This window comes from Megascapheus bottae, chromosome 10, assembly GCF_031878675.1.
Source record: "Megascapheus bottae isolate mThoBot1 chromosome 10, mThoBot2.hap1, whole genome shotgun sequence".
NCBI lineage: Eukaryota > Metazoa > Chordata > Mammalia > Rodentia > Geomyidae > Megascapheus > Megascapheus bottae.
The window spans coordinates 35,261,119-35,283,325 of record NC_143518.1 but is presented as its reverse complement, the minus strand read 5'-3'; the positions used below and the strand labels follow the sequence as shown (position 1 = coordinate 35,283,325).

Genomic DNA, 22,207 nt, shown 5'->3' with positions numbered 1-22,207 from the left:
ATTTTAAAAAAATTAAAGAATTATTTCAGGGATGGGAGTATGCTTCGCATGGACAAAGCCCTGGGTTCAATGGTTTGACTCCTTGGTACCACATACACAGAAAAAGCCAGAACTGGTGCTGTGGCTCAAGTGGCATAGCATTAGCACTGAGCAAAAAAGTATCCAAGGACAGTGCCCAGGCTTTGAATTCAAGCCCCAAGACTAGCAAAAACACACACACACACACACACACACACAAATGGCCAGGAGTTTGGCCTAGTGGTAGAGTGCTCACCCCAAATCATAAAGAAATAAAAAAGTCAGTTCAGATTCATGCCCAAAAGAGACAACATCACTCTACACTGAAGATGCCACTGATCCCTCTTTCTTCTTGCATAGTGGAGAAAATATAAAGACTGGAGATAATCTCTCACTGCCAAAGAGATACAGACAGCCAACTCCTTAAGTAGCTCCCATTTGTACAATGTGAATATTGTAGCTCTCCTAGCTAACAAGCTTAGAATACAAAAACCTAGAAAAATGGTCTTACCTGTGGCATTATTTCTGTGACCCTTATATCTCTTAATGTATTGAGCCCCATCACTGTGAGAGGAATTGAAGAGGTAAATGTCTTCATCATTGTAACTGGCCAGGAGCTCTGCCAAGAACAAGAACACAGCAGTGAAGGCAAAGGCTGAAAACCAGACCAGGACCTGGGGTCTGGGGTGGGGCAAGAAGCAAGTATACTCTGGTATAGCACCAATCTTACTAAGTGGAACAGCAGGCAAGAGGAATTATTAAAAGGTACTCTAAGAACGCAGTGCCAACCCAGGGGTAGTAGAATATTAAACAAGATCATGTCCATTAACTCAGCAATGAATCAAAGACATACACAGCTACTCAGACAAGAGCCTGGGCTTCTGGACAGGCCTGCCAAATATTATCTGTAGCATTTCATAAATTGTGCCTGGTTATGTCAAAGGGTCCTCTGCTATGTCCTCCCACTTTGTGCTCACCATCAGCAACTATTCCCCAACTGCTCCAATTGGAGCTATAGCACAGTGGTGAGCACTGGAGGGCACATGCCTCATTGGCTCAGCAGCTCCCTAGACAGAGGGGGCACGCCAGCCTAGGAGCTGGGCCCTGCTCACGTACCTGTGCCGTCGTGGCTGTACACAAGACAGGTGATGTTTGCTTTGGACTCACTGTTCACCTGCAATAAGGAGCAGATACTGACTGATGCCCCTCCCCCCCATTTGTCATACACTTTTAGGAATAAGTTTTCCTGAAAACTCCCCTGTGTCTTCTTCTCCCAAGACAAACAGATGGTGGGGGTGGGGTGAGGCAGTAGTATGACTGGTAAAACTTAACCATCTCCATCAAGGGGAAGAGTCTTATGGCTCTCTCTTGGTTCCTTATTTAGTGCACAGGTAAGCTTGTTACGTGTACGTTCGAGAGCATGTGTGTGTGTATGTGTGCATGCACATGTGTGCATACTTGCACAAGCATGCGTGAGCATATGTGCTGGTACTAGGGCTTGAACTCAGGCCTCATACTCTAGCCTGGCTTTGTCACACAAGGCTGGCATACTACCAGTAGAGCCACACTTCTACTTCCTTAGTTGCCTTCTCTACGCCAGAAGTTTCATACACATTGTCTCATTAGGCTTCACCATGATGAAGCAAGGCAATTATAGTCATCTATTTTGTCAGTGAGAAAATGAAGCTAACAAAATGGAATGATAGCCCAAGATCACAAAACTAAGTGGAAAAGCCAGAATTCAAATCGAGGTATCTGATTTGAAAGTTCAAGCTTTTCCTGCTATAATAGCGGGAATAGGGATAGTCTTGGAATCCAGTCATGAAAGTCAGGAACCATTCACTGACCCTTCATGAACCTTACCAGGTGATGAGGACAGAATTTCTTGAGTACTCCATTGTTCTCATTTTCATCAATCTTCCTCTGGTCATAAATCCTGTAATGGAAGAAGCAATGAAACTGTTTGAACTCCGGCTAGGAGTTTGGCCTAGTGGTAGAGAGCTTGCCTTGCATGCATGAAGACCCAAGTTCAATTCTTCAATACCACATACATAGAAAAGCCAGAAGTGGTGCTGTGATTTAAGTGGTAGAGCACCAGCCTTGAGGAAAGCCTAAGGACAGTGCTCAGGCCCTGAGTTCAAGCCCCAGGACTGGCACAATAAAAATAAATAAGTAACTAAATAAATATATAGAACTTTTGAACTCATACCTAAAAGAGCTGTAATTTGATGTAACCATCAAATTACACTAACCATCTAGCTGGATGCTGATAAAGAGCATTTTCCAAATCAAGTTCCTAGCAGATGTTCTTCTATAAAGATCCTCCCTTCCCCAGCCATTTCCAAACTCTTAACACTTTCATCCAGGTAGTTCTCCCATATCAAGCAGCACTCCTGTATTATATCCATGGGTATGGGGGTAAGAGAGCATGTTAGAGTCTAATTCTCTTGCTTAGCTTTCCTACTAAAGGCTGACCCTCTGAACCACATCTCCACTTATGACTTTTTTGCTGGTTAAAGTCTCTGAACTGTCTGCATGGGCTGGTTTCAAACTTCAATCCAAAATAGCGAGATGGTGTGAGCCGTTAGAGCCCAGCATTATGTTAGGGAACATTTTGGCAGTACTGAGGTTTGAACTCTGAGTTTCACACTTCCAAGTGCTCTTAGTACTGAGCAACACCTCCCCGTGTTTATATCCATTTTAAATGGCTTCTTTTTTCTCCTTTTGTGTTACTTTTTATTTTCATCTAATATAAAACTGCTTTTTGCATGTATGTTACTACCCCACATAGTTATTACTCATGGCAAAGGCCATGCTATTCTATAGAAGCCAATGGGTTTGGGGCTCTAATCCTTCACTGAAGCTTTATCTAGTCAGTTCTCTCCCTCATACCCCAACAAAAACTATTATAAAAGCACCTATCTCTCTCCAAGATATTAATTTCTTTCTTTTTTGTGGGTCATGGGGCTTGATCTGGGCCTGAGCACTCTCCCAGAGCTCTTCAGCTCAAGGCTACCACCATACCCCTGGGCCTAGGTGTTATCCCTGAGCTCATCAGCTCAAGGACACCACCTTACCCTTGAGCCAAGCCTCACTTCCAGTTTTCCAAAGGTTAAGTGGAGGTAAGAGTCTCAGGTCCTTTTGTGCACAGGCTACAGGCATGAGCCACTGTGCCCTGCTCACTCCTTTATTTCTTTCCTTCAAGAAGCTACTTTTACTTCCCATCTCTCTAAGCTTTATAAATATTTATAGAATGTTATGCTAGATATTGAGGAGCAGTCCTGGTCCACACTCAATGGTGTCTTCTAATCTTTGTCTCTCTGTGTGTGCCAGTCCTCAGGGCTTGAACTCTGGGCCTGGGTCCTGTCCTGAAGGTTTTTGCTAGTGTATTCTCTCTACTGCTTCAGCCACAGCTCTACTCTGGCACTTTGGGTGGTTAATTTGGAGATAAAGAGTATTAAAGGTTTTCCTGTCCCAGCTGGCTTCAGACTACAATCCTCAGATCTCTGCTTCTTGAGCAGCTTGAATTATAGGAGTGAGCACCACCCTGGCTCCAACACTGTTTTCTTTTTTTTTTTTTTTGGTCCTTGTGGGACTTGAACTCTGGGCCTGGGTATTGTCCCTGAGTTCTTCATCAATTCAAGGCTACAATCCTACCCCTAGAGCCACAGTACCACTTCCCATTTTCTGGTGATTAATTGGAGATAAGAGTCTCATGAGCTTTGTGTGCTCAGGCAAGCACTCTACCACTAGGCCAAACTCCCAGCCCCCAGGCCACATTCTATTTTATTATTGTTGAGGCTGATCTCTCATTAGGCCTAATAAATTCCACTACTGATGTTTTAACTACTATCTTCTGTACATAGATGTCTTAAATCTGTTTCCAGGCAACATTTAGTCTGAATTCTAGAATGCTACTTGACATTCCATATTGTAATATTGTACCAAAAGTAAACTTATTCTTCTCCCAAAACTAAACTCATTCTAAACCTATTTCTTCCTCTACATCTTTGTTAATAGTACTTTCATCAAAAATGGCCAAACCAAAAAAAAAAAAAAATCAAGCCAGGCACAGTGGCTCACACCTGTAATCCCTGCTACTCAGGAGGCTGAGATTTGAGGATCACTATTCAAAGCCAGCTCAGGCACTAAAGTCTGAGACTCTTATTGCCAATTAACGACCAGAAAACTGGAAGTGGTATTGTGGTTCAAAGGGTAAGGTGGTAGTCTTGAACTGAAGAGCTCGAGGGACAATGCACAGGACCAGAGTTTAAGTCCCACAACCACCGCCCCCCCCCCAAAATCTTCTTTTTCCCTGTACAGCTAACTTATTTCTTCTCAATTCTATGCCTTGGGTGTATATGTATATAATTGTGTGTATGTGTACATATATACATATACACACACACACACACACACACACTATATATATATATATATATATATATATATATAGTGTGTGTGTGTGTGTGTGTGTAGATTACTGTATCTTCTTTCTGATTTCCCTGCTCATACTAGACTGGAATTGTATCTCAAATGCAAAATTTTGTGTAAATTCCCTGCTGAAATCTATAAATTTCAAAATCCCTAATATACTGTTTATTATATTTCAAGATTCTATATATTACACCAAAAAATCAAAGTTTTGTTTCCTTGAATATACAATATCACATCTTATCATCTCTACATACACTATTATTGCCTCTATATATGTTATTCCCTCACCTGACATACTAATTTCACCAATGTCTTTAATACTTGTCTGTGAGAAAAGAAAAAAAAAAAAACATCTAATTCTGCTATTTACTAGCTGAATACATAAAAAAAAAGATATCTTTAATCTACACATGTTTCTTTAAAAGCAGAGAATATGTCTCCTTGAGAGCATAAGTAGCAAACAGATGCTGGATGAGCTAATCAATCTATCCTGCACAATCTCTTAAGATCCTGCATAAATTGAGTATCTAGTAAAAATGTTTAACCCACATGCTAAATGTTCATTTAGAAAACATGGCCCCCAATGTCACCAAAGAAGAATGACAGTTTCACTACCCTTAGTAGTTTGTGGGGCTTGAACTCTAGACCTGGGTGCTAATCTGAGCTCTTCAGCTCAAGGCTAGTGTTCTACCTACCATACCACTGTGCTAGCCACAGTATCATTTCCAGTTTTCTGGTGATTAATTGGAGATAATAATCTCACAGACTCGCTGGCACAGTGGCTCACTCCTGTAATCCTATTCAGGAGGATGAGATCTGAGAACCATGGTTCTCAGTCAGCGCACTAAATAGACCATGAAACTCTTATCTCCAATTAATCACTAAGAAAATGGGAAATGGGGCTGTGGCTCCAGGAATAGGGTGGTAGCGTTGAGCTGAAGAGCTCAGGGACAGAGCCCAGGCCCGAGTTCAAGCCCCATGACCCACCACAAAAACAAAAAAAAAAAAAAAGAAATCTCACAGATTTTTGTGCCCAGTCTAACTCTGAATCGTGATCCTTAAGATCTCAGCTTCCTCAGTAGCTAGGATTACAGGCATGAGCCACCAGTGCCCAACAATCTATTTTTTTTTAAAAACTAAGTTTATTTAAACCAGTGGCTCTCAGATGTTATTAATCCATTATGAAACTTAAAAGTATATAAGCTTGTGCTGAGAGTGTGGCCTAGAGGTAGAGTGCTTGCCTAGCAAGCACAAGGCCCTAGATTCCATGCCTTGGTACCACATACACAGAAAAAGCCACAAGTGGTGCTGTGGCTCAAGTGGTAGAGCGCTGGCCTTGAAAAGGCTCATTGTATCTATATTATCTCTATCTGTATCTAGGCTTGAACTCAGGACCTCACATTCTAGACTTGGCTTATTTTTGCTCACAGTTGGCGTGCTACCATTGAATCACACCTCCATTTCTGGCTTTTTTTCTGATTAACTGGCAGTAAGAATCTCACAAATCTGGGGATTGAATCCATGATGTCTACTTTCTCTAGGATGTACCCCTTTGAGGCCTATGATATAATACATGTTTGAGTAACAAAGGTAACTACTACAGATAAAAGGAAGTTGAAGACAGAGAGTCAAAAAAACCCTTCATTGAGTTCTCCTAAGTCAAATCAAGTCTAAATCAAAGCCAGTATTTAAAATTGCTAGTGAAGAGCTGGGAATGTGGCTTAGTGATAAGAGTACTTGCCTAGCATGAATGAAGCCCTGGGTTTGATTCCTCAGTAGCACATACACAGAAAAGGCCAGACAGAAGTGATGCTGTGGCTCAAGTAGTAGAGTGCACCCCCCTCAAGCCTAGTGCTATGGTTCAGGTGGCAGAGTGCTAGCCTTGAGCAAAGTGTCCAAGGACAGCGCCCAGGCCGAGTTCAAGCCCCATGATTAGCAAAAGAAAAACTCAGGGATAGTGCCCAGGTCCTGAGTTTAAGCCATAGGACTGGCAAAAAATAATAAAAAATAAAATTGCTAGTAAAATTTTATATATGAAAATATAGAAGACAGGGGTTTATGTCTTAGCTGCTATGTAAAGAACTTTCTCAATTTATCAGACTTTTTAAAAACATGATACCCTTTTATTTTATTTTATTTTATTTTTTTTGCCAGTCCTGGGCTTGAGCTCAGGGCCTGAGCACTGTCCTTGGACTTTCTCAAGGCTAGAGCTCTACCACTTGAGCCTCAGCACCACTTCCGGCTTTTTTCTATGTATGTGGTACTGAGGAATCGAACCTGGGTCTTCATGCATGCTAGGCAAGCACTTTAACCACTAGGCCAAACTCCCGGCCCCATGATACCCTTTTAACATGCAAAGCCATCTGTCAGATGTTACATTAGGGAAAAAAATGTCTGAGGTAATTAAGTATTTTGGAAAAAGAAAAAAGTATTCAAGATGGTGGTTAGTGGATTCATATTGCACCATAACAGAATATATGGCAAGACACAATGCATTAGTCTCAACTCTTGAACACGAATGAACACACACACACACACACACACACACACACATGCACGCAAAATAGTAGACTCACCTCACAAATTGATCTCGTCCACCCACTGCAAATTGGTGGGTATTAGCAGGATTCACATAGATTGTATATAGTCCCACTTTCTTCTCTTTTTCTTTTGTCACTACCAGTTTCCTTTTAAGAGGAGAAAAGCATAGTTATATTCTACAAAAGACCCAGGTGGAAGCCAAGCAAGCATGGTGGTACAAGCTTGTAATTTCAGCAATCAGGAGGCAGAGGCAAAAGGATCAAAAGCCATTTTAGGGCTAAAGACTTCTAGTCCAGGCTGAGCTTGAGCATATTGCAAGAGGTGGGCCCCACCCCACTGGAAAAAAAATCTACATATGTATACTGGTGGTTTACATTTACAATCCTAGTTATCTGGGAAATAGAAATCTGGAAGACACTGATTTGAGGCAGTCTGGGAATAAGTTTTCAAGACTACAGGTCAATCAAGAAAGATTTGGGGCCAGGAGTTTGGCCTAGTGGTAGAGTGCTCACCTAGCATGCATGAAGCCCTGGGTTCGATTCCTGGTGACAAATACATAGAAATGGCCAGAAGTGGTGCTGTGGCTCAAGTGGCAGAATGCTAGCCTTAAGCAAAATAAAGTCCAAGGACAGTGCCCGGGCCCTGAGTTCAAGCCCCAGGACTGGCAAAAAAGAAAGCAAGGAAGAAAGAAAGATTTGGACATCATGGCATATACCTGTCATCTTAGCTATGTGGGAACTATAAATAGGGGAAATTACAGTCCAAGCCAACCCTGGCATAAACATAAGATCCTATTTGAAAAGTAAAGTAAGCAAAGAAGGTAAGATCATGCTCAAGTGGTGGAATGCCTAACCAGCAATTGTTAAGACTCTGATGTTAAATCCCAGAACTGCTTAAAAGAAGAAAAGAAAAATGCCCAGAAAAGAAGAAATGCCTGGGGCTAGAAATGTGGCTTAGTGGTAGAGTGCTTGCCTAGCATGCATGAAGCCCTTGGTTTGATTCCTCAGAACCACAGAAAAAGCCAGTAGTAGTGCTGTGGCAGAGTGCCAGTCTTTAGCAGAAGAAGCTCAGGGATAGTGCCCAGGCCCTGAGTTCAAGCCCTAGGGATATGTGGAGGGGGGGATGGGAGAGAAGAGGAGGGGAGAGGAGGAGGAAGAGAAATAACAACCACAATAATAATAGTCTGGGGCTAGGGATTTGGCTTAAATGGCAAAGGCTGAAGTGGCACTATGATTCAAAGTGGTAGAACAGTAGACTACAACAAAAGAGCTCAGGGATAGGTCCCAGGCCCTAAGTTCAAGCCCCAGGACTGGCAAAAGAGAAGAAAAAAAGGGGGGGGATCTTAGTTGAGAAGAAAAACATTTCATTGTTTATTATTTATTTTTTGGCCAGTACTGGGGCTTGAACTCAGGGCCTGAGCACTGTCCTTGGGCTTTTTCCTCAAAGCTAACGCTATACCACTTGAGCCAGAGCACCACTTCTGGCTTTTCCATGTATGTGGTTCCAAGGAATTGAACCTGGGTCTTTGTGCATGCTAGGCAAGCACTAGGCCAAACTCCTGGCCAGAAAAACATTTTAATTTGAAAACAAAGCAAGTTTTTTGGTTTATTCTAATTGTTAAAACAAGAAAAAGCACATGAATTTACTAATACTATTTTAGGATTGGGGGAAAAAATAAAATTAGAAAAAGGCTTCATTACATCTGGGTGTCAATGGCATCTATAACCTTAGCTATTCAGGAAGTTGAGATTTGAGGACCATGATTTGAAGCCAGAATGGGCCTGTGAGATTAGTGTAATTTCAACTAACCATCAAAAAAGCCAGACGTATAGCTGAAGCTCAATTGATAGAGCATCAGCTTTAAAAAAAGGAAAGCTAAAAGGAAAGCTAAAGGGGCAGCATCAAGCCCTGTACCAGCTTACAAACACAAACAAACAAGAAGCACAAGCTATGGAACTAGAATCGCTATGTTAAGTAAAAATAAGCCAGACTCAAAACCAAGCATTACATGTTTTCTCTCCTATGTCAACTCTACAGAGTTGGGATAACATAAAAGTAGAAGGATTATCTTTAAAAGGGTGTCATGACCAGGCTCAGCGGTTAACACCTGTAATCCTAGCTACTCAGGAGGCTGAGATCTGAGGATCAAGATTCAAAGCCAGCCCAGGCACAAAAGGACCTGAGACACTTAACCTCCAATTAACCTCTAGAAATTGGGAAGTGGGGCTTGACTCAAGGGTAGGGTGGTAGCCTTGAGCTGAAGAGCTCAGAGACAGCACCTAAGCCAAGTTCAAGCACACCGACCCACCAAAAAAAAAAAAAAATGTCATGGATGGAGAGCACAGAGTTTGGCCTAGTGGTAGACTGCTTGTCTAGCATACATGAAGACCTAGATTCAATTCCTTAGTACCATATTCAAAGAAAAAGTTGGAAGTATTAGTGTAGTTTAATTGGTAATGTGCGAGCCTTGAGAAAACCCAAGGACAGTGTCCAAGCCTCAAGTTCAAGCCAAAGGACTGGAAAAAAAAAAAAAGGTAAGAAAAAGAAATTTAAAATAAATATTATCAAAGTACATTATATACATTATAAAAATGTCACAACAAAATTTTGTTCATAATAACTACTAACAAAAGAAAGCATAACCTAAAGATAACCTAAAGCTATATGAATACACTGCTCTTTAAAAGCTTAAATTTAGCTAGACTCCAATGTGGTATGCATTGGTCATTAAAGAGATAATATTAACCAAGTATTGTTGGCCTATAACCCTAGCTAATCAGAAGACTGATATCCAGAGGATTACAGTTCAAGATCACCATAGAAAGAAAAAAGTCTATGAAACTCCATTTCCAATATAACTAGCAAAAAGCATGTCTGGGGATATGGTGCAAGTGGTAAGAGTGCCTGCCTAGCAAATATGAAGCCCTGACTTCTACATTCAGTGCCACTACCAAGTAATAATAATAATAGGAATAATAACAATAATGGTGATGATATGCACTATGAAAAAATACTCTCCTGTGTCCAACCAAATTTGACACTATGAAATAAACTTATAGCAAAAATATCAAGAAATTAGAGAAGAGAATTGACTTCAGCTTTTGTTTTTTATCTTGAGATTTTACTCATTTCTGGTACTATGGAAACAGAAGAAACATAATAACCATGACAACTAGTTTCTTTGGAAAGAAACATTTTTAGAATCTTCACTGCACCCGTCAAACAGTCTAGTAGACTAGCTCTAGGCAAAGCAGCTTGGTCGGAAGTTTGGCTAGTGGTAAGAGTGCTTGCCCAGCTGGGTGCAGTGGCTCAGGCCTGAAATCCTAGCTACTCAGGAGGCTAAGATCTGAGAACAAAGGTTCAAAGTCAGCAACCCAGCCCGGGCACTATAGACTGCCCGGACACTAAACACTCTGGGACTTTTATCTCCAATTAACCACTAGAAAACCGGAAGTGGCGCTGTGGCTCAAGGGGCAGGGCCCCTGGCTGAAGAGCTCAGGGACAGCGCCCAGGCCCAGAGTTCAAGCCCCATGACAGACAAAAAAAAGTGTTTATCTAGAATGTACAAAGACTGTAGTTTGGTTCCTTGGTACCACATATATAGAAAAGGCTGGACGTGGTGCCATGGCTCAAGTGGTAGAGCTCTAGCCTTTAGAAAGTCAAGGACAGTGCTCAGACACTGAGTTCAAGCCCCAGGACTGGCAAAATAAACAAACAAATGAATAAGTAAAAGTCTTGCAGCTTGTGAAATGGATGGAACTAGAACAAATGGTATTTAGTGAAGTAAGCCAATCTCAGCGAGACAAATGACACGTTTTCTCTGATATGCAGAAAATAGATCTAAAATACATGGGGATACGATAAATTATACAGGACTCTAGGTATTCACACACAGTGGGACCAAAGGAGGATAGTCTTAAGAGAGGAACACAAAGACACAATGTATCTGATCATATAGTATTTGTTGAAATGAACTCCAGAGAATAGAAACAAGATGTGGTTTTTTTTTCCTTTGTTGCTATCTTTTTGTCTTGTTTGTTCATCTGTCTTTGGGAGGGTGGCGGGGGACACAAAAATGGAGGGAGAAGGGTAAAGAAATGCAACAGTGGAACTTACTAGGCACTATGTAAAAAATGAACTTGTGGGGGGGATGGGAGGGGGAAAAACTAGAAGAAAACAGGGGAAGGGGTGACCTTGTCCAAAGAATTAAGTACTCTTTATCTGACTTCTATAACTTCTCTGACTTCTATAACTTCTCTTTGTACATCATCTTTCTAATAATAAAAATTAAAATTAGCCAGGCGTGGTGGCTCATGCCTATAATCCTAGCTACTCAGAGGAGGCTGAGATCTGAGGATCAAGGTTCAAAGCCAGACAGGGCACTAAAATCCATGAGATTCTTGGTGGGTTTTTTTTTTTGTTTTGTTTTTTTGGGGGGGTCATAGGGCTTCAATTCGGCCTGGGCACTGCTCCTGAGCTCTTCAGCTCAAGGCTACAGCCCTACCCTACAGCCAGGCCCACTTCCTGTTTTCTAGTTTATTGGAGAGAAGAGTCTCAGGTCTTTTTGTGCTGGGTTTCAACCTCAATCCTCAGTTCTCAGCCTCCCGAGCAGCTATGATTACAGGAGTGAGCTACCGCAAAGGGCATCCATGACTCTTATCTCCAAATAACTGCCAAAAACCCAGAAGTGGTGCTGTGGCACAGGTGATAAGAGTTATGGCCCTGAGTTCAAACATCAAGAGCAGCATAAAGAGAAGGGGGGAAGGAAGAAGAGGGAGAGAAAGGGAGAAAAGAGGGACAGAGAAGTAGAGAGGGAGAGTGGGAAAGGGGGAAGAAAAGAAAAGGAGAGGAAAGGAAGGAGAGCAATGAGAGGTAAGATTGATTGGGATACATTGTACACAGGTGAGGGAAAGTGTGGAAAATTTATACCTAAACAGACAAAAAGGACTGGAAAATTATTCAAAATTACTAACAATGGATAGCAATAGCTAGAAAAATGGGAATAGTCCTTGACAGAACATACATTTTAGTCTATATATAATATTATTTGAGTTCCCTTGGATGTACTTTTCTTTATAAAAGGAAACTAAGTTAAAATAATAGCCACCAAAAAGAAAGAAGTAGATGGGGGGCCAGGAGTTTGGCCTAGTGGTTAAAGTGCTTGCCTAGCATGCGCGAAGACCCAGGTTCGATTCCTTGGTACCACATACATACAAAAAAGCTGGAAGTGGTGCTGAGGCTCAAGTGGTAGAGCTCTAACCTTGAGAAAGACCAAGGACAGTACTCAGGCCCTGAGCTCAAGCCCAGGACTGGCAAAAAAAAAAAGAAAGAAGTAGATGGGTGGCTCAAGTGGTAGAGTGCTAGGCTTGAGCTAAAACCTCAAGGACAGTGCCTAGGCCCTGAGTTCAAGCCCCAGGACTAGCATATTAAAAAAGATTTATTTCTTGGTCATAGAGCTTAAACTCAAGGCCCATGAGCTTCTTTGCTCAAGGCTAGTGCTCTACAACTCTGAGCCCCATCACCACTTCTGGTTTTCTAGGAGTTAATTGGAGATAAGTCTCCTAGACTATCCTGCCCAGGGTGCTTTTAAAGCATGATCTGAGATCTTAACCCCCTGAGTAGCTAGGGTGCCCTGAGGCACCAGCACCTAGCAGTAACTTAACTCCAGCCATGGAATAGCTACTATCCTAGGACATCATATATGTGTCAACATTTTATAATATCAAACTGATTTAAGATAATATTTAGTAATGCTTGAGTTGAGAGTCTGACCTAATTCTGTATGGATCCAACAAGATGCTATGTTCTATAATACACAGCTTATAATGGATATAATCGGGGCTGGGAGTTTGGCCTAGTGGTACAGTGCTTGCCTACCATGTACCAAGACCCATGTTCAATTCCTCTGTACGACCTACATAGAAAAAGCCAGAAATGGTACTGTGGCTCCAATGGTAGGACTCAAGCCTTGAGAAAGCCCAAGGACCAGTGCTTAGACCCTGAGTTCAAAGCCAGGACTGGCAAAAAAAAAAGGGGGGGGGAATATAATTTACCCATGAGCCTCAACTTTATGTACAAATGGATGAAAAAAAATGACTATATTTTCTTTGAGAAATGAAGTAGACTCAGTAGTATTTCACTGCTAAGAAACAGTTACAGGAAAATTCTTCTAAATCTAAACTACTTATCATAGGCCCAAAGATACTATTCCAGTAGATCCAAGAATTGAACATTACTAAAACACACGGAGTATTTTCAAAACCAAAGGATAGAGTTCTATAAAGATACTATGGTTATACTTACGAAGCTGGCCGGTCTTGTCTCAGGTCAATGGTGAAAACAACTGCATCTTCACCTGCAGATAGGAACGTACAGGGAGAGTCTGGCTCCAGGGCCAACTGAAAATGAAAAGGGATAAGGATAAGGTTGCTAAAAGATTAGAATTAAAGATAGTTTATCTAGTTCATTCCTTAGGAAAGACTGTATTTAAAATGACTCAGTAAAAGAAATATCTACATTTGCCAGTGGCTCATGCCTATAATCCTAGCTACTTAGGAGGCTGAGATCTGAGAATTGCAGTTCAAAGCCAGCTCAGGCAAAAAAGTCAGTGGACTCTTTATGTCCAACAAACAACCCACAAAAATCCAGAAGCGGTGCTCTGCCTCAAGTGGTAAAGTGCTAGTCTTGGGCACAAAGGCAGAGGGACAGCACCAAGGCCCTGAGTTTAAGCCCCAGGCCTGGAAAAAAAAGAAAAAAAAAAAAAAAAAAAAAGAGGGCCGGGAGTTTGGCCTAGTGGTTAAAGTGCTTGCCTAGCATGCATGAAGACCCGGGTTCGATTCCTCGGTACCACATACATAGAAAAAAGCCAGAAGTGGTGCTGAGGCTCAAGTGGTAGAGCTCTAGCCTTGAGAAAGTCCAAGGACAGTGCTCAGGCCCTGAGCTCAAGCCCAGGACTGGCAAAAAAAAAAAAAAAAAAAAAAAAGAAAGAAGGAAAAGAACTATCTACATTAATTGTTGCTACTCTAAAATCCCAAGAAGAGAGATAAAATTTAAGCGTCACTCTCGGAGTCAATTATTCATAGCCTTTTTGAATGAGAAAGGCAGATTTCAACTAGTTGATTTGTTAAGTTCAGAAGGGACCTGAACAGAGATACCAAAGGAAAACAAGCCATTTAGAGTTTATTCATGAGTTTATGCATGAAGCCCTGAGTTCAATTACTAAGTACCACATAAACAAGAAAGGCTGGAAGTAGTGTTGTGGCTCAAGTGTTGAGCAAAAGAAGGTCAAGGACAGTGCCCAGGGCATGAGTTCAAGCCCCAAGACTAGCAAAAAGCGAATCTATTCTCAAACAAACTCAATTCCATACCTTCAGACATAGAGGAAAGTGTCTAAGGTGTCCCCCCACCCACACACACCAAGTTTCACTCCTTAATAGCTTAATTCTAAAAATTAATTATTTATTTAGAGGATTAGAGATTAAGTTTAAATATATCAAAGAAACATACAGGTGATTTTCATCCCTCAGGACTGTCCTTGGACTTTCTCAAGGCTAGAGCTCTACCACTTGAGCCTCAGCACCACTTACAACATTTTCTAGGTATGTGGTACCAAGGAATCGAACTCAGGTCTTTGTGCATCACAGGCAAGCACTGTTACCAGTAGGCCAAACTCCTAGCCCCATGATTTTCATTTTTCAAACTATCTGGATTAGAAAGGAATACTCAGATCCATTTACATGCTTTCTTAAGTTGTATAAGAGAATCCCATTTATGGCATGGCAAAACACAATGCCTATCCTGAGACTGGATCTCTTCACTGGCTGGAATCAAAACTTCTAGGGATTCCAGAAATAGTGCTATTCATAAGCTGAGAGCAATAAGTTGTGAGCAATGCAGTTGGGAGAACATATGAAGAACTAACCACAAGTGCCTCAGAACTGTTAAAACATTCTGAAAACAGGGCTGGTAAAGTAGCTTAAGCGGAAGAGCACCTGCTTAGCAAATATAAGACTCTGAGATCAAGTCTCAGTACCTCAAAGCAAATAAATAAATCAGAAAATAAAAGATGTATGGAAGGCTCAGAAGACCTCAAGGATCTCTAAACCAACCATATCTCAATTTAGGAGTCGAGCATTATCTACTGAATGCTTCAACTATAAGATCTGGGGCTCGGCCGGGAGTTTGGCCTAGTGGTTAAAGTGCTTGCCTAGCATGCATGAAGACCCGGGTTCGATTCCTTGGTACCACATACATAGAAAAAAGCCGGAAGTGGTGCTGAGACTCAAGTGGTAGAGCTCTAGCCTTGAGAAAGTCCAAGGACAGTGCTCAAGCCCAGGACTGGCAAAAAAAAAAAAAGATCTGGGGCTCTCCTGGATATTTATCTACCCTGAAATTTAAGGTGGCTGTTCGTGCTCCCTTACTTAAGTATAAACTTTAGGATTTAAAGGGTGAGTAATATGATAACAAAGGAGATACATTATAAAGAGCTAAGAGAGGAGACTAGCAAAGACCTGTAGAAGTTCAATGATTCATAAACTTTGGGGCAAAGGCTTACTTACCTTGTGGGAAGCTCCTTTGTGTTGGGCCACACGCTTTGTATTCTTGCAGCACTGTGTGGCAGAGAGTTCTGCTACCCGAACCTGCCCATCACGGGCACACATGGCCAGGGTGGAATCACCACTGTTAGGAAGGAACTTGGCCTGGGGTGTTAAGAATAAAAAAGGAATGCGAAAAAGAAATGAAAGAAAAATTTAAATTTAAGAAAAAATGTGATGATCCCAGTTCACCCTCCTTTTCTTGCATGACAGCTATTAGTCTTCTACTTTTGTACAGCTGACTAAGCCCAATTTTTTCTGAGTTAAAAGAAAAGGTGTCTTGTGACTGGTGTGGTAGCTCACACCTGTAATGCTAGCTACTCAGGAGGCTGAGACCTGAGGATCAAGGTTCAAAGCCAGCATGGGCACTAAGAAACCACAAGAAAATGGGAGGTGGTGCTGAGGCTCAAGAAGGGCAGTAGCCTTGAGCTGAAGAGCTCAGGGACAGCGCCCAGGCCCAAAGCTCAAGCCCCATGCCCACCAAAAAAAAAAAAAAAAAAAAAAAAAAAAGAAAGAAAAGAAAAAAGGTGTCTTCTCATCTATGGGAACATTCTACTTGGTTTTGAAAGGTTGACGGGTACCTGATCAACTGGTAAGGTGAACTAGTTTTGTATCTTACGGGGGGAAAAAATAAAGAAGGAAAATCTTGACTCACAAAACAAACATAAATTGCCATAAAGTAAAAAACAGAACAACAACAACAACAAAAAAAACAGCAAAAAAGGCTTGAGGAGGAATGTTGAGAAATAAAAGAATATGCTTTTATAGATAAGCAGCTAGTATCAATAATAGAGGTTAACCTCTATAAAATGGGAATGGGGCTCAGGAGTAGGGAGGTAGCCTTGAGCTGAAGAGCTCAGGGACAATGCCCAGGCTGATTTCAAGCCCCATGACTCATCAAAAAAAAAAAAAAAAAAAAAATAGAGGATGAAATGCCACAGAATAATATTAGCTAAATTTACTAAATGTAATTATCTGCCAGTCATCATTTTAACTGGTTTTGTGGTCCTTTTTTGTTGGTGCTGGGCACAAAACCTAGGGCCTCACACATGCCTAGCATACATTCTACCACTGAGCCACACCTCTAACCCATTAAATTATTTGCATAACCCTGTAAGACCCATCTTGTATAAACTGAAATAAGTGAAAATACAAATTTTCACTTGTGGGATTAAAAACTAGGCAGTTTGGTTAAAGGGTCTGTGCTCTTACTGTTTTATACCACCACACTACTATAAATACAAGTAACCCCTTCTATAACTAGACCTCCTTATATACAAGGGAAGAAAAGGCTGTCAAGGATATCTGAGTGCCATTAAGGAACCACCAATAGGGTCAAATCCTGATATCAATTCCTACCAGTTTACTATGAGCTTCCACACACAAAGCTCAGATTTGTCTAACTTGATTCTCTCAGTTGCTATTACTCTTCCTTGCCTCACCTGGAAGACATTACTTTTGTGGCCACTTTCAAAGTCAAGTACTGGCTGCCGCCGAACCCAATCCCACACCACCACCTTCAGATCATCACTGCCACTGGCCAGCCAGGTGCCACGCTGGTTGAAGTGTAGGGTATTAACACAACCGGTATGGCCCTCAAGCCCATGTTGCAGGCGGAAACGCTGTACAAATACTCTTGCCCCACAGGCCTCATACACAAACCGGGCACTTGAACCCAGTTCTCGCTCCCGAAGGGCAGGAAGGGCTTGCCAGCGAGGCCGGGGTAGGGCTGTTGTCTCTGAAGACACCCAGTCCTCTAGGGCCCGTTCATCATCTGATGAGTCCTGGTCACGGCTGGCCCGCTTGCGCTGTACACGGCGCCGAGGCTGCTCTTCCTCCTCCTCCTCTTCTTCCTCTTCCTCTGAACGGTCATGAACTCGGTTTTCATCATTGATGGAGTAATGGCCAGTGTCCTCCATGCTGTCAGAGTCTTTTTCTTCACCTGAGCTCTCTGTGTCTGTGCCTCGACTTTCTGTGCTGGTCCGAGTAGGACCACCATCATCCACAGTCAAACTCAAACTCAGGTCTGAGGCCTCCACTTCAATGCCTGAGGATGTCTCCCTTCCTTCTTCAGCTCCAGACATCTCTTCTGGACTGCTAGACAGGCTTCCTGTACATTAATGAAGTAAGGAGTAGATGAAATAAACAATAAAGCAATAAGGGCAGTGATCAAGACTACCCATGTTAGTCTAAGAAACTATCACGTCATAAAATAAAAACTATATATTGGTCAAGGTGTTCCCATCACAAACGCTTACAAAAAGTAACTTCTAATAAAAATCTTGTTAAGATTAAGATTATAGCAGCAAGGGCTGGGAATGTGGCTTGGTGGTAGTGAACTAGGTTCACATAAACAGAAAAAGCCAGAAGTGGTGCTGTGGCTCAAGTGGTAGAGTGCTCACCTTGAGCAAAAGAAGCTTAGGAACAGTGAGCAGGCACTGAGTTCAAGTCCCAGGACCAGCAAAAAATAAAATAATTTTAAAAATTAAAAATTAAGCCAGGCGGTGGTGGTTCACACTTGTAATCCTAGCTACTCAGGAAGTGATCTGAGGATCACCCTTCAAAGCCATCTTTGGACAGGAAAGTCTGTGAGATCATTATTTCGAATTAACCACCTGAAAACTGGAAGTGGAGCTGTGGCTCAAAGTGGTAGAGCACTAGCCTTGAGCTGAAGAGCTCAGGGACAGCACCCAGGCCTAGAAATCAAGCCCCATAATCGACAAGAAAAAAAAAGTATAGGGTCAGGTGTTTGGCCTAGTAGTAGTGCTTGCCTAGCATACATGAAGACCCAGGTTCAATTCTTTGGTACCACATACATAGAGAAAAGCTAGAAGTAGTACTGTGGCTCAAGTGGTAAAGCTCTAGCCTTGAGAAAGTCCAAGGACAGTGCTAAGGTCCTGGGTTCAAGCCCCAGGACAAAAAAAAAAAAAAAAATATATATATATATATATATATATATATATATATAGGCTCATACCTATAATCCCTACTGTATAGGGGGCTAAGATCTGAGGCTCTGTAATTTAAAGCCAGTCCAAGCAGGAATGTCCATGAAACTCATAACCAAAAAAGCCAGATATCAAACTGTGGCTCAAATGGTAGAGTACTAGCCTTACTTAGCACAAAAGCTCAGGGACATTGTAAGGCCCTTAGTTTAAGCTCCAGGACTGGCATAGTAACCAATGAACAGGAAAAAATTACAGTAGCAAGCTGGGTTCCAGGAGCTCAAACCTGTAATTCTAGCTACTCAGGAAGCCTGAGATCTGAAAATCATGATTCAAAACCAGTCCAGGCAGGAAAATCCCTAACAATTTTCTCAGATTAACCACCCAAATGCCAGAACTGGAGTGGTGATTCCTGAGCATTAGCCTTGAGCTAAAACCTTAAAAATAGTGCATAAGCCCTGAATTCAAGCCCCAGGATCAACATAGGTTTAAAAAAAAAAAAAAAAGAGGCCAGGAATTTGGCCTTTTGGTAGAATGCTTGCCTAGCATGCACAAAGACCTGGGTTTGATTCCTTGGTACCATGCACATAGAAAAAAGCCAAAAGTGGGAGAGGGTAATGGGGACCAAGACATGTGAAAGGGTATCAATGTATGTGAATTAATGTACCTTCTATCTGGCAAATATCATATAACCCTTTTATTAATTACAATAAAAAATATAAAAAAAAAAAGAAAAGAAAAAAGCCAAAAGTGGTGTTGTGGCTCAAGTGGTAGAATTCTAGCCTGGAGAAAGTCCAAGGACAGTGCTCAGGCCCTGAGCTCAAGGTCCAGGACTGGCAAAAAAAAGAGAGAGAGAGAGACAGACAGTCAGACAGACAGACACAGGGAGACAGAGACAGAGAGAGACAGAGAGAGACAGAGACAGAGAGATCAAAACCATTTGACTTCTTAGGAACACTTAACAATCTTAAACAATCAGATAAAAATTGAAGGAAAAAAGTACCAAATAATCTAACAAAATGTAACTCTGTATTTTTCCTATATCCAAAACCAAACAGGAAGGGTTTCTTCCCCTCCCCACCCCCCACCAGTCCTGAGGACTGAACTCAGGGCTTGAGCACTGTCCTTGGGCTTTCCTCAAGACTACAACTCTACCACTTGAGCCACAGCACCACTTCTGGCTTCTGGCTTTTCTATGTATGTGGTACTGAGGAATCGAACCCGGGTCTTCATGCATGCTAGGTAAGCACTCTACCACTAGGCCAAACTCCCAGCCCAAGGAAGGGTTCCTTTATACCACAAGAGGGCCTTAGCTGATAGTAAATTAGCTTTACCTTCACTTCGGTCTCTTACCATTAGCTAAGTCTGTTTTGCCATCTGTGCTGCTTCCTTTGCTGGACATTTTAAATGATGTTTGCTGTAGCCAGCCTCAATTTTTGGAGAAGAAAAGGAAATAGTTAGAACACAACCTGGGAAAGACAACATTAAGAAACAAGGAGATTTAACCATGTATACAGGTCAGTGTCATTTTCATAAAAATGATTTTTTATGTATGTTTAACAGGGCTTCTCAATTGCTGAAAAACAAGTCAAGTTTTGTTTTGTTTTCTCTACATCTAGTTATATACAAAGGAACACAGAATCAAATGTCATTTCTATAATTTAATCACTGAGAAGGAGTTTTTTTCAAGATGGACAAGAGTGAACTGAAATAAAACCTGGAACAGCAGGCATACATCAAGCTATGAGCTTCATTTCAGTACAAATAGCTACACCTTTGGCACTGCCCTCCACACAAGAATCTTCCATTTTAATGTCATATATATCCACAAAATGCTTTGTAAAACACTTATTTACCCAACATGAGGAGTTGAATCAAATTCTCAATATAATTTTACCCACAAAAAAACCAAAAGAATAGATCATTAAGCTCTTGGTAAAAGTCAGAGCTTTATTTTTACTCCAGATGCCTAGCTTCAATCATAGTATAAGCATAGATACTAAAGATAAAAAGCAAGCTAGAATTGTAGAATTAGTATAAAAGCAAGAATTAGGGCCGGGAGTTTGGCCTAGTGGTAGAGTGCTTGCCTAGCATGCATGAAGACCCGGGTTCGATTCCTTGGTACCACATACATAGAAAAAAGCCAGAAATGGTGCTGAGGCTCAAGTGGTAGAGCTCTCTAACCTTGAGAAAGTCCAAGGACAGTGCTCAGGCCCTGAGCTCAAGCCCATGACTGGCAAAAAAAAAAAAAAAGCAAGAATTATTATAAAATTATAGAATCATTATAAAAGCAAGCAAGAATTGAACTCAGAGCATCTTACCCCTAAGAAAGACCTGTAGGGGCAAACATTCCAACTGTTTTCCTCCCATCCCAACTTAAGACTAACAAGTATTATCAAATACAAACATAGCACTTAATGAAAAGAACATTTCCATTAAACTATCTTGACCCTATTTTATGTAATAGAAGGTATTTTTTCAGTTAATTCCATCAACTTTCCCCAAACCTTTATCTTTCTAGCAGAGCTCTAACCAGAACTAGTATATCTTTCTTTTTTTTTTTTTTCTTTTTTTGTGCCACTATAACAAACACAATGCCTATCTTCACCCGAGGGCCTTACTGCCACCTTCAGCAAATTCCAAACAGCAAAGAATAATATTATTCATACTAGAATTTTTGTTAAGCTCTTTCAATGGCTTGGACAAAAGGCACTGGGTAAAAGACAAAGTATGATTATGACCCCAGGCTGTGTACCCAGCACACTGGCCTCCAATCTCTCAACAGCCTTTTCATTCTCATAACAATTATCCCAGAAGCAGCCACATCCTTATCCCTAACTGTACAGAAATCCATGTGGCTTTATAAAAAGTCTCCTCTTTCAAAAGTTACCCAAAGACTGGTGGTAATAGGATGAGACAGTGAACTACAAGAACAAGGCCAAAACTGATTTTAAGGAAAGGAGACCTGGAAAGGTGGTGATAAAAGGAAACAGAAAACAGATGTGTGAAGTCACATAAAAGAAAAACAGTGTGTGGCTAGAAATGTAGATGAGTGGTAGACTGCTTGCCTGACATGTACAAAGCCCTAGGTTTGATTCCTCAGTAACACATGAACTGAAAAATCCAAATCAGGCACTGAACTTACTTAAAGCTTATTGTAAGATTACAGGCTCACACCTGCAATCCTAGCTGCTCAGGAGGCTGTTATATGAGAATCATGGTTCAAAACTAATGGGAAAGTCCATGAGACTCTTACCTCCAATTAACTACCATATAACCAGAAGTGGTGCTTGTGGCTCAAGGAGTAAAGCGCTACTCTTGAGCTGAAGAGCTCAGGGACAACACCCAAGCCCAGACTTCAAGCCCCATAACTGACAAAATTAAATAAAATCTAAAAAATAAAAAGCGGTAGAGTGCTAGCCTTGAACAAGAAGAAGCTCATGGACAGTGCTCAGGCCCTGAATTCAAGCCCCTTGACTGGCACAAAAAAATTGAAAAGAAAAGTTAACAGTTCTGCTTTTACCCAAGCCTTAAAAGCCCTGCTGCAACCAGACTTGGTGCAACCACTCCAGGTTCACCAGGGGGGTTGCTGGGGAGCATACCCCAAAAAACTTTCCTCTACTTGCCTTTAAAAAAAAAAAAAGAGGGGGGAGGGAAACGGGTACCAAGACA

General features: G+C 41.5%; 1 protein-coding gene across 3 annotated transcripts in view; it reads right to left on the bottom strand.

The window, feature by feature from the left end:
• The window catches only part of Dcaf8 (DDB1 and CUL4 associated factor 8), a 46,678-nt gene that overhangs the window by 8,916 nt on the left and 15,555 nt on the right, over positions 1-22,207 (bottom strand). For all 3 annotated transcript variants that reach the window (XM_090340668.1, XM_090340667.1, XM_090340669.1), the window contains exons 3-10: positions 19,889-19,963; positions 17,033-17,700; positions 15,555-15,695; positions 13,300-13,394; positions 7,032-7,142; positions 1,882-1,954; positions 1,135-1,192; positions 530-637 (exon numbers count right to left, since the gene is read on the bottom strand). In XM_090340668.1, the coding sequence (XP_090196794.1) occupies positions 530-637; positions 1,135-1,192; positions 1,882-1,954; positions 7,032-7,142; positions 13,300-13,394; positions 15,555-15,695; positions 17,033-17,700; positions 19,889-19,937 (1,303 nt within the window). In that variant the 5' untranslated portion in view covers positions 19,938-19,963. The remainder of the gene's footprint in view (positions 1-529; positions 638-1,134; positions 1,193-1,881; positions 1,955-7,031; positions 7,143-13,299; positions 13,395-15,554; positions 15,696-17,032; positions 17,701-19,888; positions 19,964-22,207) is intronic.